We start from the raw sequence: 16,567 nt of genomic DNA on the forward strand, positions 1-16,567 counted from the left end.
AGCAATGGATCAGGAAGATGTGCAAAATTATGCTGGGAACAAAACAAAAATTGCTGCAAACATAATTGCTGTTTATTAGCCACCTTAATTAAAACAGATTTGCATTTCTATGAGTAGCTTTCAGTCAAGGGGAAAAAAGGTATTGAGAGCCACTCCCACGGTTTCTCTTGAGGTTGGGGTGCAAAGAGCTTGGGAAGAGGTGGGAACCTAGGGAAGCGGCTTCTACCCTCAGATGGCTTTAAGAGTGGACTGAGCCCTGCTTTCTGCCTTTAAATCCCTTTAGCTCCAAGAGGACTTTGGTCCAAAGAGATGAGCCTCCACATTTCTGGAACACGGATGGTGCTTTGATTTGCTGCTGGGCTAAACAGTGATGATACCATAAAATCTTTTCCTTTTCTGGGAACTAGGAATTCCCAGAGGGGTTCATAAGATTCTAAAAGCTATCAGCAGATGTATATGCATTTATGGGCTCCTTAAAAGGAAACAAAAAACCAGGATAAAAGAAAATGGGGTTGGGGGAGTCCGCCAATGGCAATTATCTTCCCCTTCCTGCAGATACCTGGTTTAAGTACACTCAGTTGAGATTTGTACCAATTTATTCCTCAAAGGGGGCCCATGGACAGGGATTTATTGTGATGGGAACTGGGCTCATTCTGGATGCTTCTGTGCCATCACATGCCTTTGACCCATGCCTGGCCCCTGTCCATGGGCTTCACTATCTCTCCACATGTTCTCCGGAGCTGGACAGAGGGTTCACTCTCTGATGGGGCTTGGCAGGCTCCTCTCTCTGAGCCACTTCATCCATACCCTGCCCTAGTGCTAGGCAGCCCTAGACCGGCAGAAGTAAGCAGAGCAGTTTCCTCACTTCAATCCCTTCAGCTTTTCTCTGCCTGGCAACCTAGGGGAGCTCCTGCTGAGAGATGTGGAGGTCGAGAAAGAGATGAAAAATCAGACCCCAGGTGAATGCCAGGGCCCAGGATGCTGTGTCCAGCCCAGGAAATGTTCTTCCAAGGCTGGAGTTCTCCAGGGTGGGGTGGGGGTGAGGATTTCTCCCCTTAAAAAAAAAAAAAACAAAAAAAAAACAAAAACAAAAACAAAAACAAAAAACAAAAAACCTCTTTTTATCTCCATTGGGAAGCTTGAATGTCTACATGTGACAGAAAAATGTCAGCCTCTCCTTATTCACCCTTTTCCCCAGAAACGAGGATGCTCAATTAATAGCTTCAGGCTCCGGGATCCTGGAAGACCTGTGTGAGTCTGAGGATCCCAGGCGTGTGAACTGCAGCCAGCAGCAGGCATGGACAGCCTGACTCCCCAGCGCCCTCCCAAGAGCAGGCAGCAGGGAAGGTGGCTGGTTCACCGTGGCCTGGTGCACTAAGCCGAGTGTCAGACACCGGGCGCGGCAGGAAAAGGCTGCAGCCTGTGTTGCCATGGATATACAGAGGCGCGATCAGATGCTGTTATTTTTAGCCCTGCAGTGCCAATTTATTGGTGGCATCCTGGGGACACACAGGAAAGGCAGGAGCGCTCTGGAGCCTGGGGTCTGCCCTGGACAGGTGGTCTGTGAACGCTGTGGTGTCTGGGCAGATTCACTCTCCCTCTGGGGCTGCCACACCTGTCAGGGAGGGGCAGAGGGAAGGAAATACACAGGGAGTGGAAGCTGGCTAATGGGGACAGCAGAGGGGTATGCTGAGGAGGCACCAAGCTGGTTTTAGTTCTCTAGCCAAGGGGGAGAATAGATGAGGCTGTCAGTGAGTGGCTTCCTGGGTGGAGATGAAGCCAATAGGCTGATTTCCAGGACTCCGTTAGCCCCCTCCTAGGACCCTGCTTTGGTGCTGGTTCCAGAGGCCTATGAACATGGCTCTGTGGCTCAGGGTTTTGATCCCAGGCAGCCTGTGCTGGGAACAGGGGGCTCCCAAAGGACCATGGGCACACCAGAAATGAGGTCAAACCCTTGGAGATGACTGAGGGACACCCCCTCAGTGTCTCTCACCCTCACAAATGGGCAAGTTTAGATTCCCATCACAGCCCAAGCACACATCAAAGCAGGGACGTTGGAATTTCTGTTTTGACACCACACCTTCTTGGGTCTGGCCTGGGCTAGGTCCCAGCTTCTCCATGACCACCCACACCCTGGTATCCAGATCTGATCGGAAGATCCTGCTCCTCTACTATAGCCATTGATTGACTCCCATGATTAGAACACTGTCCTGCTGTCCTTATTTTCATTGTGTATAATAAGACACGTTCCTTGCCCTCAAGGAGACCCGACACATCTGGTCCCTGGGGATGGTAACAGCTGTCCATGGCTAAGTGGCTCTGGTGCGATGGGAAGAGTCTGGTCATGAAAGAGGGGTGTGTGTCTATAAATTCCCCACAGCCAGGTCACTATCAAAGGGTGGGCAAGGAATATGGTCAAATTGTGACTGCTGACTCTTTTCCTGATCTGGACAAAATCCATGCACTATTATTCTTAGGGATGAGACCCCTTTAAAGATAACAAAAAGGAGAGAAGTGATCAGAAAACTCCCAGGTTCTTCCTCACCTCCAAACTTCCCTCTGACGGGAACTCCAAAAGGAGCAGGCATGACTACTATGGACCTGTAGTTGGAGGTGGTAGCAAGTCTCAGAGACAGTGACAGCCCCTTTGGAGCAATGCCTGGTACCAAGGTGCCTTGGGAATCCCCCCTCCACCTGGCCCACCCCAGTGGGGGTCTTACCATTGACAGTCAGGGTCACCTCTCGCTCCCCAGCTCCCACCCGGGGCACCACAGCCCGGCACACGTACTTCCCAGCATCCTCCTGGCGGACAGATTTGAGGGTCAGGGTCTTTTCGTTGCTTAGAACCTAGAAAAATGGGGGAGGGTCAGACACAAAGAGCAGAGGAGGGACTCTCTCTTTTCCTCTCTCAACCAGATGGCTGAGAGGCAGGCTGGGTAGTAGGTGACAGTGTCCTGGTAAAAGCCTGGGTAGGGAGGCAGTAGGCGGCCTGGGGCCCTGTGGCTGTGGAGAGCAGACCCCACCTACACAGAGATGCTGCTGCAGTAGCTCCAGGTGCAGCCCTGTGGGGCAGCGTTGGGAGGAAGGGTGTGGGACTCCCTGGCTGAGGACCCCTAGCTTTCTCAGAGAGAGAGGGGATGCCAACCTTCCTCTGTCTTCAATGGCTCCTCCTCTCCCAGGCTGGCCATGGATGAAAATACCCTGTAGCTGAATGGTGGAGGTCCTGGGCCCATGTGTTCTGAGTCATGTTCAGTATCCCTTTGGGATACAGTTTGGAGTGATGACAGGAAAGCAGACTTTGGCCCTAGCTAGATCTGTTGTTTGCGTCCTGGCTCTGGCACCTAATACCTGTGTGGCTTTGGTCAGTTACTGGTCATCTCAGAGGCTCAGCTTCCTTCTGCCTCCCCTTCCTTCCTCACCTAAGGTCCTCACTACTGCCCCTGTGGATGGCAAACTCATGTGCACTAAAGAATACATACACTTCAAAAGAAGACCCCAGGAAGAAAGCGAAGTGTAAGTCCAAGGTTAAGGGTAATGTTATTTGGGAAAAGCTGAAAAGTCCAGTGACTTTCCCCCACCCCATATATTACTTACCACCTTCTTTTCTTATAAGGTTCACCACAGGGCAAAATTGCAATGACTGAATGTGTTCAGGGTGAGAGGGGTAGAGGTGGGTACCTGGGTTCCCTCTCTTCTTTATGGGATCCTTTTCTGGAGCCTGACTCTCCTGACCTAACTGTGAGTGGGCCCTCCTCCTGTCCCACTCTGCCTCCAGCCTGCCAGAGGTGCCCTGGGGTCAGAGTTGTGGACTCACCACGCCGGAGCCCCGTTTCATCCATACGATGGTCAGGGATGGGTTGCCAATCCAGGCGCAGCTGAAGACTGCATCAGAGCCCAGATCCACCAGCAGGGACTGGGGCTCTGTGGTCATCCTGGGTCCGACTGTGATGGGGAGGAAGAAGAAGAGAGGCCTCAGGTGGGACGGGGAGCTCCGGGAACCCTCCTGCTGCCCCCGAATTATGACAGAAGGAAGGGGAAGAGCAGGGCTCTTGGGCCATCTCAATCCACTCAGCCCATTCCTTTGCACTTCTGCCTGGGCTGGATCGGAGTCTGGGAGTAGGATTTGGGAAATGAGGAGACCCCTGTCCCCCATGCTCAGCCTCTCTCAGATCCACAAGGAGTAGGCAGTACCATCCCTAGAAAAAAAGTGCTTGGAGCCACGTGCTGTGGCACACATCTGTAATCCCAGCTATTCTGGAGGCTGGGGCAGGAGGATCACAAGTTTAAGGCCAGCCTGTGCAACTTAGTGAGACTATGTCTCAAAAAATAAAAAAGGCTGGGGTGTAGCTCAGAAGTAGAGTACCCCTGGGTTCAGTCCTCAGTACTGAGAAAACAACAACAACCAAGAAGGGACAGAAGAGAACTTGGTTCTTCTCCCTCTCTGGTCCATGTGAGGACAGGTGAGAAGGCAGCTGTCTGGAGGCCAGAAAGGGAGCCCTCACCAGAACCAACCACACTGGCACTCTGGTTTCTGCTGTTTAAGCCACCCAGACTACGGTAATTTGTTATAGCAGTCTGAGCTGGGTCTTTCTGAAGATCAAAATAAGCATGTAACACTAGACAAGGAAGCTTTTTGCAAAGTACAAAGCACTGCACACTTGGGAAGCATAACGTTTATGTTGTATGCAATGAATCCAGTCATGGTTCCTCCAGTCAGAGACTACCCCATGTCTGCTCATGCAGAGAAGCCCCCAAATTTCTGCACTCACAATAGACGTCCACCGTGCGGCTGAGGTTGGTGCTGCCCAGGGCATTGGTCACCTCGCAGGACACAGGCTCTGAGAAGTACGTGTAGTCCACAGTGGTTCTGTACACCTCCCCAGAGGCCTCCTTGATGATCTGGCCCCGCTTGGCCCACCTGCAACAGAGGCCAGCATGCTAGGTGCACCTCGAATGCAAGGCCATCCCTCAGGGAGCTGGATACCTTCATCCCACAAGAAAACAGCTCTCTCAGGGGCTGTCTCTGCAGAGGGGTTACTTCAAAGGCTCAGGGAAGAGTTGGTCTTGCACCCACCCAGGAGGTCATGTAGATGGTGGGCTTTGGGGCCATAGTCACTAGGCAGGCAGTGGCATCTGATAAGTGGGTTATTCTGGAGAGAAGAGACTTGGTTTTCTGGCTGGCCAGCCTATCTCTTTGGCTGGAGTATGGAGAACCCAACTGTCGGACACCAAACAGTCTGGCTGTCCTGCCCTGAGCTCTGTCACAGGCTCCACACTAGACAACATTGGGAAAGGGATCTGAGTCTATGACCTGGGAGTTCAAGGTCTAACGGTTACATGCTTATGCACCAGTGTGCACGTGCACACACACACCCCTACACACACAGGGAAAACTGAGGCTCCAGGAAGCTTGGTTTTCAAACACAGTGAGATGTTGGAGGGGTGTGATGGAGCCGTCCTGCCTGCCCCTCTCTTCCCATGTGGTTCCGTCTCTCGGTCCTGACTCCTGCTGCCAGTGTGGGTCCCTCCTGGTGCTGCTGCTTTCCCCGGAAGTCCATTCAACCTCTCTCCCAGGAGTGGCACTTGCTTTGATTCCTCCCCAGCCTCTGCCCTCCCACTCTGGCTTTATTACAAGGTCACAGCTCCATCAACCCTGATTCAGAGTGGGGAGGCAGACAGGAAGTACCACAGGGAACGGGAATGACAGAGACCGAAAAGCCTTAGGCTTGGCTTGGTTCTGACTGACCCTGGGATGGCTATCACTGCATTGAACCAGCCACCAGGTCCCTTCTCTGTGTCTGTAGAGTTGCAGCCCCACATGGGTGCCTGCATGCATTGTGCATGTGTGTGCATGTGAGTCTTTGCACGTGTGAATGAGTATGTACATGCATGTGCGTGTGCATATATGGGAAGGTGGGACCCTTCCTTGCAGATCTCCAACGAAAGAGAGTTCACCGCTTCCCTGGTATAATCCTATTGCAGACAGCAGTCACTCTGTGAAATCACAGAATTTCTAAACAGGTTTCTCCTACTACAGCTCAAGGCTGCTTCAGGACTGCGTCTTTCCAAAGCCGGAGAGGCTGCTTAGCCTCAACCACGGCTCCCCAGTCTCCACCATGGCTCCCTACAAACATGGCTCCCTACAAACATGGCTCCCCTGTGGCCACTAGTGCTCTCTTCCCCTTCCTGTCCTCTTATACCTTTCCTGGTCTTCCTGAGTCCCATCTCCTCCCTCCCCTCCACCAGTCCTTGGCTCAGTCTGGTCTAGTCCCGAAAGACACCACTTTTGTGCATTCCACGAAACACCTAGGCTGGCACCACGCAGTTGTTATCTTGAATTAATATCGGGTAATTATTAAGAACACGATTAATAATAACAATTATAGTTTAACAACAAGAGCAAAGCATAGCTCCCTGAGAGCTTAAGGAGCTTCCCAACAAACCATTATGAGTTATTCATGAATCGTTTCAATTCCTAAGTTTAATTTAATGACCAGACTTAATAGTCAGGCACGGCCCCTGCCTGAGGTGGATTAATTCAGTTTCAGACACACAGTTGGGGATCTGTGTCCAGACCCTATTTCTTCTACTCTGCTGAAGCAAGGGAGTTGGAGTGGTGGGGAGGGCAGGGGGGGAGCTGGCTGTGTGGGGAGGAGGACAGGAAGAAGCCCTGCTCTACCCTGAACAGGCCTCTGCTCCTGGCTGCCTACAGCACCAGGGGACTGGGGTTGAGGCTGGGGCTGGCTGGGGCTGGCCGGGGTCCAGGATTACTGGGTCTGTAGGGCAGGCCTGGGTTTTTTTCTTCCTCAGGGCCTCCCAGAGAAGTTGGGTCTTCTCCCTTCTCTGACCAGGGTCCTTCCCTAGGGTAAAGCTACACAGACTTGGCCCTGAGTTATCAGGAAAACTCCTGGGGCCCAGCAGGCCTGGAATTCAGCCCACTAGGTCCCTGCCAGGCTGGCCTCTCCTATCATGTGAGGAGTCAAGAAGGAAGAGACAGGAGGATGCAGCCAGTGGTGGTAGAGGAAGCTTTCCTGCTGGAGCAGAGCCATGCTCTCTGGATGGGTTCTCTGTATGGCCATCCCTTCCTTAGAGGCAGCGGGAGGATAGTGGGGAGTCTCTGACCCTCTCTCAGGGTTACAGCAGGAGCGGGCTATGGGGGTTGGAGCCTCAGATCAGGGCCTCTTCCCCGCTTCCCACCAGAGACCTCTGCTCCCATCTTGCTCAGCCAGTCCAGCCGGTCTCTCCTCCCCTCTCTTCTTCCTTCCCACACTAAACAGCCTCTGAGGGGCCCTTTCCAAGCCCAAAGACTCTAACCACTGCACTCCAGCCACAGCATCAGGGCTGGAAACCAAAGAGCCCCCACCCCTTCTCTCATCCCTCCTCTCTTCTCCTGTTGGTCTGTGGCTCCTCTTCCTCCTGGGGGTGGGAGCATCCTAGGGCTTTTGCTGTTATTTCCACCACCTCTCCCAGCCCCTCTGAAATGGAGTCAGCTTAAGCCTTTCCCAATCCATGTCTAATTTTGTTGAACAAATGTAAGAGGCTTAATTATTTATATCACAGAATCAGGAGGCCTGGCATGTCACAGCGCTCAGGCTGGAGCACTGAACAGTCCTGCAGTGCCATTCCCCAAACTGAGGTCTGCTAGGGATACCCCGAAAGACCCTCCGAAGAAAGAGCCTAGAGCATCTCTCAGCCCCAGCCCCCGGGGACAGCTGAAGTAACAGCCCAGCCATGCCCCTTTCGGGGTGTGGACATGGAGGAAGGCCAGTCTCTAATTTCAGAGATTACCACCTCTTAGGTGGACCAGAAAGGAAGCAATCAAGACGAATAGAAATAAAGAAACAAAGATCCCTGTAATCGCGTCAAAGTCAGTTGGGAAAAATCAATGTACTTATGTGATGAGATTTGCTTAAGGCTTTTTCCTCCTGGGTTTCAACGCTGCCTCTAGAACGAGAATCCTGCTGCTTGGTGAGGTCTTGTGGGGGTGGGGAGGGGCTGAGCAGATGTGGGTGGAAGCAGGTGCCTGCAGGTGTCTGGGGTCTCCTCTCTCCATAGCCCTTCCACCTCCTTTCTCTGTAGTTCAGCCCACCCTGGCTCTCCCACCTTTTCCTGGGTGCTAGAGGGCTCCCCCAAAGCCTTTAGAGTCCTGCAGGGGGCCCAAGCCTGCACTAACATGTTTTTAGGGCCCTTGACTAATCATGAGGTACAGTGGTGAGTAAGAACTAGTTCCCTTTCTGCTCCTAAGTTCCTCTGTACACCAGGGGCTCATTTGGGGTACCCTAAGCTCCAGAGTGGGACAGAGAGGAAGGGGATCCCACAGGACTCTGTCACCTAGGAAAACCTGTACGTTCTCTGTGTGGTTATTAACTTTTTAGTTGGAAAAAATCCCAACTTTCAAAATGAGAGAAAAGTTACAAGAATAGTCCTATTAACTGCCATCTTTTCTTCATCTAGATATACCATGTTTTTATATTTGGCCACATGTGCTTTATAATAACCTTATCCTTATTTTATTGGTCTTCTGTTTTGTTTTTGAAGTGGGTGGCCCTGGCGGTCAGGCCCAGCAGCCTGGTTTCCTGAGTGTTTGCATCACCTGTCACAGTGTAGGGCAGCCTGCTGGTGGAGGTCCTATCTCCTGGAACTTGTCCTGCTGTCTGTCCTGCCTCTGATCACTAAGTACTCAGGTGACCAGAAGTCTGGCAGTGACAAGAAGTGGAGATTGGAGTCTGTCTGTCCCTGTCTCTGGGATTCCACAGGCATTTGGGGACAGTTGTGAGGGTGAATGGGGTGGGTGTAGGTCCAGGGTGGGGGCTCTCTAAGTCAGAGGGGCTGCCCTGGGAAACTGGCATTAGAAGTGTTTTCTGGGCATCTTACACCTGGTATTTTGGGGCCATGAACTTAGAGCTGGGAGCAGACAGGAGAGCAGCCCAGGCTTGGCAGGTCCAGGGTGGAAGTTCAGAGAGGGGGAGTCTTGGTTTTTCCTTCTGCATCTTTAAGTCACTTCTGGATAGATGCCAGACCCCAGCCACACCAGATCTGCCTGCTGGACCTGAATGGGCTGCACAATTTCTGGGAGCCAGGGGTCCTCAGCTTGGAAGGGACCCTGAAGGTCATTAATTTTCCTGCATCCAGGGAAGGGAAGGGTTAAATCAGGCAGGGCAGACGGGTTTCCATCCTATTTTAAAATGTCCTCAGGGAGAGCCTTGATGCCCTTCCTGGGTTCCTGGTTCCAGTGCTGCTTAATTATCCACGCTGCAGGGAGCTGTTCCTTATGTGCAACCTGAGTCTCAGCTGCCTCTTTGGCCCATTTCCCTCCCTTCTGCCCGCTGGGGCTGTGTTGCCTCCTGTCTCCCCAGTTCTCCACTTCTCGAGTCGGGCTGCTTTCCTACACGGGGACCATTAGCATCCTTGGCATTGGCTGAGGCTGCAGCTTAATGACCCAAATTCATGGCAGAGGTGATACCCTGGGCCCCGCCTGGAGCCTGGGCTGGTGGGAAGGGCTGGGGCTGAGTTAGGGCCTTGGTGAGTTTCACCGAGGAACATACAAAGGAGGTGAGGTGAGCATCCTCAGCCTCACCAGTCTCTGGAAGCCTCTGTGGTGATGCACATAGGCGGGGAGGCTCCCGGAGAGGCAGCTCTGTGCCTTCAGAGACCCCATCTGTCAGATGCACGTAAAGAGCCCTCGTTTTATGCCATGTGCTTGCTACATGCTGAGAGCCATGAGACTAAACTGCAGGTCTTGCCTTTAAGAAGCTCTGTCAAGAGGCAGAGATACAAGTGAGTGAGACCCTGTCTCAAAATAAAATAAACAGGGCTGGGGGAAAAACCTTCTGGGTTCATTCCCCAATACTGAAAAAAAGGCAGAAATAAGCATATAAAAACAATGATGCTTTTATCAGTGCTGTGGAAAGGACACATGGGGACCTTGGGGCCTGTAGGATCCTAAGGTGCCCTCTGGACCCTGAGAGTGAACGAGTACAAACTTACTGACTCTCCTGGTGTATTTTAACTTTGCTCCTGAGACTTTCTTCCTCTTTTCTGAAATACCGAATAAACAAGCTGTTCAAACAAGAGGGGCCCTGCTTCCTGCCTCCTGTGGAAGAGGCCTGTGTGCTGCAGGAAGGAAAGGAAAAGTCCACCTGGCCAGCAGGTGGGTGGCTGTGGGGTTTATTTGATTACAAGGCTATATGGACACCTGCTGTGAGTCACGCGCGTTGGCCACGCATGGACGATAAGTGACATCATACGTGATAGGCTTGGGGTTGGGGGCCGAGGCCTGGCTATACCTCCACAGCAGTGATGCTCACCTGTACTGGGTGACAGCTGGGTTGGCCTTTGCAGAGCAGTGGAATGTGACGACGTTGTCCTCCAGCACCGGCTGTGGTTCCACTGACAGGTTGACAAGTGGGGGGTCTGTGGGGAGAAGGGATTTGTTTGCAGACTGGGGGAAGAATGGGGCAGGAAGACCCTCTGGATGACCAGGAGGTTAAGGCCAGACATCCCACCACTCAGGGGCCCTCAGAATAGCCACCACCCTCATGGTCTTCAGAAAGAGAGGCTCAGCAGGAGGCTTCTACTCCTTGGAGGTGCAAACCTCTTTGGGTCCTGGGGGGAAGCTTGGCTCCTCTGTGGATTCAAGGCCTGGTATTGAAGTGAATGTCCTGCAGGGAGCTGCTGATGTTTGGGTCCCAGGAGCATTCTGTCCAGCCTCCAGCTTCTGGACAGAACAAAACACTTCAGAAGGCAGAGGAGGAGCTGGTACAGGGCTTGGGGGAGTGTGGACACCCAGCCCCATTTCAATACCAGCTTTCTGTCTTCAAAATGTCTGTTTCTCTCTGCGCAAAAGTTCTGGGGCATCTGGTAACTTGAAAGTGGCATTTACACCCTTTCATCAGCATGATCATCTCCGCTGAGTCCTGACTGGTGTCACCAGGCCCTCAGCTCCTGGGGCTGGGGCTATAGTTTTCTCATTTGACACAATAAGAAGCCAGACTCTGAAGTGCTAAATGGTGGGAAGTGGAGGAGACAGAAAATCAGAGAGAGGGAGAGAGACAGGGAGAGACAGGAACCAGCGACAGTAAGACACAGAGATCTGCACAGATGGGATGAGAAGCAGGCAGAGTGTCATGCACAGGAAGGAGAGACAAAAACACAGAGGAAGACCGAGACCCAGGACAGACTGACAGAGAGGGACAGACAGACAGAAACAGAGAGGAAGATGGAGGGAGGCAAAGAGACAGAGATGAGGGAGAGGAAAGAGAGGGAGAGAGAGACAGAGGGACAGATCAAAGGTGAGGGAGAAAGGGACTGAGAAATAGGTGGACAGATAGATTGAGAAATGCAGAAGAAGAAAAGGAAACAAACTTAGAGAAGCAGAGAGAGGGACACAGACAGACATATTTACAGATGCATAATCACAGGAAAATCTCACACTGAAAGCAGAAGACCAAGGGAGACCCAGCATGCTGAGGCAGAAAATGACAGAGAAACAAATGCTGTTGGGAGAAAGTCCAAACAAAATAACAAGAAATAGAGAAGAGAGAGGAGGAAAAAGAGACTTGAGAGATGGAAAGATGGAAATGGAGCTTGAGGGGTCTTCAGCAGAGAGGCAGAGGTGGAGATCAGCCCACAAATGGCCTCATGTCAGCCTGGCCCTGTCCAGCTCAGGGGCAGCTGGCTCTGGACCTCCTCCTAAGGCTGGGTCACCCTGCTGCTGGGCTCCCAGTAGCTCCCAGACTCTACCCCCTGAGTCATCAGGGCCCCAAGGGAGGGAAGACCATGAGCCAGTGCTTGTGCTTCTCCCTTGTCATGGCCTGGAGTCCTGGCTGGCTTTCAACTTTAGGCTGAGTTAAAGGGTAGCTCAGTCCCCATGTGCTAGCCAGCACCCTGGGGTGCTCCCCACCAGCACAAAGAGCAAATTGCTGGAAGATCATGAGGATTTGCTGCGGGGTTCAGTCCATTCGCAGATACAAGAAGAAAGCCAGTTCTGCAGAGGTCACCAAGAACATACTGACCCCTTTGATTCCTTGTGAGAGGCAGCACAGGGAAAAAGATTCCAGCTAGTGGGGCCAGGCTCCTGGTTGAGGCAGGTGGGGTTCTGAGACTCTCAGAGAGTCACACACACAGCCCCGCAGCTGCAGACCGAGGCTGGAGGTGAGGTCATTTGACTGCCGACCCCCTGCATGCCAGTGCTCAGGCTGCGTCATGTTTCATTGCCAGTGTGCGGACATGGGGGTTGGGCCTCTGAGGTGTCCACTGGGCTCACCAGGATCTGCAGATGCTGGGGAGAGAACTCCATCATCTGACTAGCAGGTGGAAACCTATTCTCACAACATCTTCTAGTTCAGGACAGGGAGCCACACATCTGGGAAGCATCTGGTACAGGAGCAGCTGGCCTGCTACTTTTTTTGTGGGCAATTACAAAGTGCTATTGAGAAGTGGGCCCTAGTAGGAGGTCTTTAAGTCATCTGGTGTGGGCTGTTGGCAGGGGGATGCTGTGGGACCCTTCCTCTTCCTCTCTTTTGCTCCCTGGCTATGAATGAGCCATCTCACTCCGCCACATTCTCCTGCCATGATATGCTCCCTTGCCACATGTCCAAAGCAACAGGGTCAATAGACCATGGACCCGGAACCTCCAAAACTGTGATTCCAAATCAACCATTCCTTTTTATAAGTTGATGATCTCAGGTATTTGTTATAGTAGTGAAAAACTGACTAACATAAGTGACTATTTCAACCATTTCAAGTATAATGCAAGTGGTCATAAAGATGTATGTAGCAAGGAATAGCCATGAGAACTCTCTTCCCACCTCCCAGGACCCTCTCCTGCTACCCCCCAAATCCTGCATCCTCTCTCAAGCTGCTGCCCACCAGATTCCAGGACAAAACCAAATCAGGTGCCCGATCCTCTTTCCATGCAGGATTGGCAGCCAAGCTGGTCACCTGTGGAGACCCAGAGAGGAACTTGCACCTTGCTGTGGGGAAGCATGTCTGAAGACATAGGGGTTTGGCGATTGTCATCTGGATCCAATATGCAGCTGGTCTGTGTCCTCACATGATGAATTCCAATACTGTGAAACCAGCTCTTGTTTGAGGAAGTGAGGGTGTCATTTCAATAGACTGTAGGAACCCACCATAGAATTTGGGGGAAAATTTGAGGGATGAAAGGCCCATCCCTCGTCTGTGTGTCCTTTACAAAGTGTTGGGCCTTTGGGAGGCAGGGGAATGGAGCACTCCTGTTGGAGGACCCTTCTTGCTGCCTGATGTGCCATCACACACCTGCCATTGTCAGTTTGGCATGTGAAGGCCTCTCTCCTGTTGCCTCCAGTCCTTTTTGCAATATGCTTAGTCCCCAGCCTGTCCTGAAGAGCTACAGGACAGCAGTCCCAGGAGGGCTTCATATGCACCAGTTTTACCTGCACACCTCCACCCCAGACCCAGAGATGCCCATGTCCCTACTCCATTCCTCTCCAGTCTCCTCTAGATGTGCAGGATATGAATTTCCAGGAGTCTGCCAAGCTCCCAAAGTATAAATAGTTTATGTCATATCCAACTATTAAACATGATTTTAATCCCACTTGTGATGTCGGCTGCATAACTTGCAGGAGGGCAGCTTTGATGTAGCTAGTGGAACTGAGATCACATTGAACAGATGTTACAGCTGAGAGTCTGTTAGTGTTTCTATCAGCAACCTGCATGCGTGCGTCTGTGTGTGTGTGTGTGTGTGTGTGTGTGTGTGTGTGTGTGTTCAGAGCAAGTATTACATGGAGGAGGTTCTGGGAAAGAGAAACTTCATGACTCAGTGATTTTATAGCACATCCATTTGAAACTTGGCAGCTGGACACGGAGTCCAGATGTGGCGAGGCTTTGGGGGTGTTAAGCTTTCTCTCCCATTACTCAATCTGGGGGCTTTGTCTTCCGTTGGGTAACATATAAAGACCAAGGGAAACAAACAACAAATGTGCTTTTGCTGAGTTTGGATGCTTCTTGGTTGACTGAGAAAATGAGCAGGTTTGCACAGGCGGCTCTGATCCAGCCCACGATGTCCACGGCAAACAGTCGGATGCTTACAGAATGAACAAATGAATCGATGGTGGAGGAAGGAGGGGGCAGAAGGAGCTGCGGGTGAGGCTGTTCTTTTGCTTGGCAGGCACATACAAACAACCTCTGGCTAGGGGAGATGGAGTACACGTGCAAAAGGATAAATACCTGTCCCCTGTTAGGGCTGGGGGGTCACTTGGGGAACGGCTGCCATGTACCTGTGGCTGCGTGTGTCCTAAGGAATTGGTTATAGTGCTCATAATGAGTTAGGCACAGTGCTGGGGGTTGACACAAATGATTTAATCAAATTTTCACTGCAACCTTAGGAGTAAGTCTGACTACCACCATATATGAATGGGGAAACTGAGGCACGAAGTGAGTAGCCAGGTCAGTGTCACTCAGTAAGTGGCAGAACCAGTATTCAAACCAGGAAGAATGTCGAGCCTTAACCCCTACCCTATGCTGCCTCGGACGGGCCCTTCCAGGAAACCAGAGACCTGGGTCCTGAGCCTCACTCTGGCCTCAGCCTGGATGCCTCCCCGCTGATACAGTTGAGATGTTCTTGGAAGCAAAGTCAGGCAGGGCCGAGAGACCTGGAGAGGTCCTTGACATCTTGATGCAGACCCCAGAGCATGTGTAGCCTGGTAAATTGATCCTCTTGCTGGAGTGCATCTAGAGGATGTCTTTGAATAGCCGGGTGGGCTGTTACCATGATGACTCTTTTGTTGCTGGGAGAGGTTCTTCTGGGGTGATGGAGAGTGGCCTGGAGCAGAAATGCTGCTTCTTTTTCCTATCCCTGCCAGGGCCCTGGCTGCTGTCATGGGGGAGCCAGTTAGGTTGTTCGTTTTTATAGAATTCTGTAGCTGGCGTAAGTCTCCTGCCCAGGATGGGGGAAAGGAAATCAGGGGCCCATACAGTGGCCACAAATATTAGGGGGCTTCGATGCCTTATGCCTCCCCCAGATTAGGCTTTTGTCTAGAAAGAGAGTTCTTCTTCATGGTCAATCCTAGAGCAAGCGAAGATCTTAGGCATCATTGGTCAGATCAGACAAGAAAACTGAGTTAGTGGGGAGTGGGGAGTGACAAGCTCAGGTCTGCCAAGCTCGTGGGTAGTGGAACTGTTTTGGCTGCTGCACTGTCTGGCTCAATAGTGTCTTGTCTCCTCTCAGAGCTGGGCCTCTGCTGCTTACCAGAGTTCACTGGGATGGAAGCAGGTGGTGCTGGGAGACAGGGCAGGACTAAAGCCAAGAAATGGAGGAAACTCAGGTGCTATACTGAAGGAGGCCCTCCCTCTCAGGACCCACTCTGTACTTATACCATCAAGGTAGGCCTTCCTAAATTTTGTGCCCTAGGTACCTCCCTCTAGCTTCCTGACCCTAGGCTCTGTAAAAGCTCTGCTGCTCTCAGCTGTCATTAATGAGGACTGAAGAAGTAGCCTTGGGATATGCATTGTGGGTCCAAGGGGTTTGTTAGTTGCTGTCAAGGTAGTGAAGATAAGCCCTCCCAAGAATTCCACCATTGTCTTTGGGCATCGGTACCCTCCTGATGTTTAGAACCGTTTCTTTCTTCCTCTGGAATCTAAATGAAGTCAGGATGCTGGACAATGAAGGAGGAACTTCTGCTCTCTGGAAGCCCAGACAGACTCTAGAAATCCTAAGGCACAGCCCTTGTGGACTCCAGATCGCTGGGGAGTCACATGGAGCCCAGAATCAAGAACCCTTAGACGAGTCAGGGCTGTTTGGAAGTGTTTTAAATCATTTCTTTTAAAATGAGTGAAGTACTGAGGAGGATATGAATGCCAGCCTACAACTCCAGCCATGTCACCCAGAGTCTAGGACCAAGAGGTCACCAGCACGCAGTGGCATTATGTTCTATGGCAGGGAGGGCATCTGAGAAGGGAGAAGTCCACCTTTGAAGGCTGATACTTCAACCTACACAAAACTGGCCCTGTGAGTAAGGCCTTGTTGAGGTCTCTTTGGTTCTTGGGGCTTACAGGAACTTAGGGGGACTTTCAGGAAATCTTTAGGGGTCTCCTTTAGGTGAGTTTTGAAATGCGATGCTGGTGGAGCTTAACAGCATGATATTATTGATATCATTGTAATAGCCACACCTGCCAAAGGCTGGCGGGGAGTGGAGAAGATGGACTCTCAGGGTGGGTTCTGGAAAACTCAGCTGCCTGGCCACCTATGTGGCCTTGGGAAAATTAACCAAACTTTTGATGCTTCACTTTCCCCAGTCATAGGGACCACAGTCATATTTCCTCCAAGACTAAATGTGACAATGCATGCAAAGTACGAGCTGACTGAACACTCACCTTCCTCCTCTTCCTCTTAGCCCCTCGACTAACCCTTTTGTGAGAGCAGCTCTGTAGACCCTCTCTAGGGCCCAGGGATATGACCCATTCTGGACCCCGAGTCAGCTCCCAGCATTTTTGCCCAGGCTGCGTTTCCAACAGCAAGCCAGTGGGGGCAGTGACTGACTGTTTGTTGATGTGGATATATAGGTGTTAAAATATGACTTGAAGATGT

At 51.7% G+C, this 16,567-nt stretch overlaps 1 protein-coding gene and 1 long non-coding RNA gene across 7 annotated transcripts in view; one reads left to right on the forward strand and one right to left on the reverse strand.

The window, feature by feature from the left end:
- KIRREL3 (kirre like nephrin family adhesion molecule 3) overlaps nt 1-16,567 on the reverse strand; it is a 571,499-nt gene that overhangs the window by 23,923 nt on the left and 531,009 nt on the right. For all 4 annotated transcript variants that reach the window (XM_079105292.1, XM_079105291.1, XM_079105294.1 and 1 more), the window contains exons 8-11: nt 10,308-10,413; nt 4,770-4,918; nt 3,815-3,942; nt 2,721-2,847 (exon numbers count right to left, since the gene is read on the reverse strand). In XM_079105292.1, coding sequence (XP_078961418.1) covers nt 2,721-2,847; nt 3,815-3,942; nt 4,770-4,918; nt 10,308-10,413 — 510 coding nt within the window. The remainder of the gene's footprint in view (nt 1-2,720; nt 2,848-3,814; nt 3,943-4,769; nt 4,919-10,307; nt 10,414-16,567) is intronic.
- Nucleotides 1-16,567, forward strand: part of LOC306640763 — a 55,730-nt gene that overhangs the window by 8,589 nt on the left and 30,574 nt on the right. The gene's annotated exons all lie outside the window — the stretch shown is intronic.

This window comes from Sciurus vulgaris (genome assembly GCF_902686455.1).
Source record: "Sciurus vulgaris genome assembly, chromosome: 11".
NCBI lineage: Eukaryota > Metazoa > Chordata > Mammalia > Rodentia > Sciuridae > Sciurus > Sciurus vulgaris.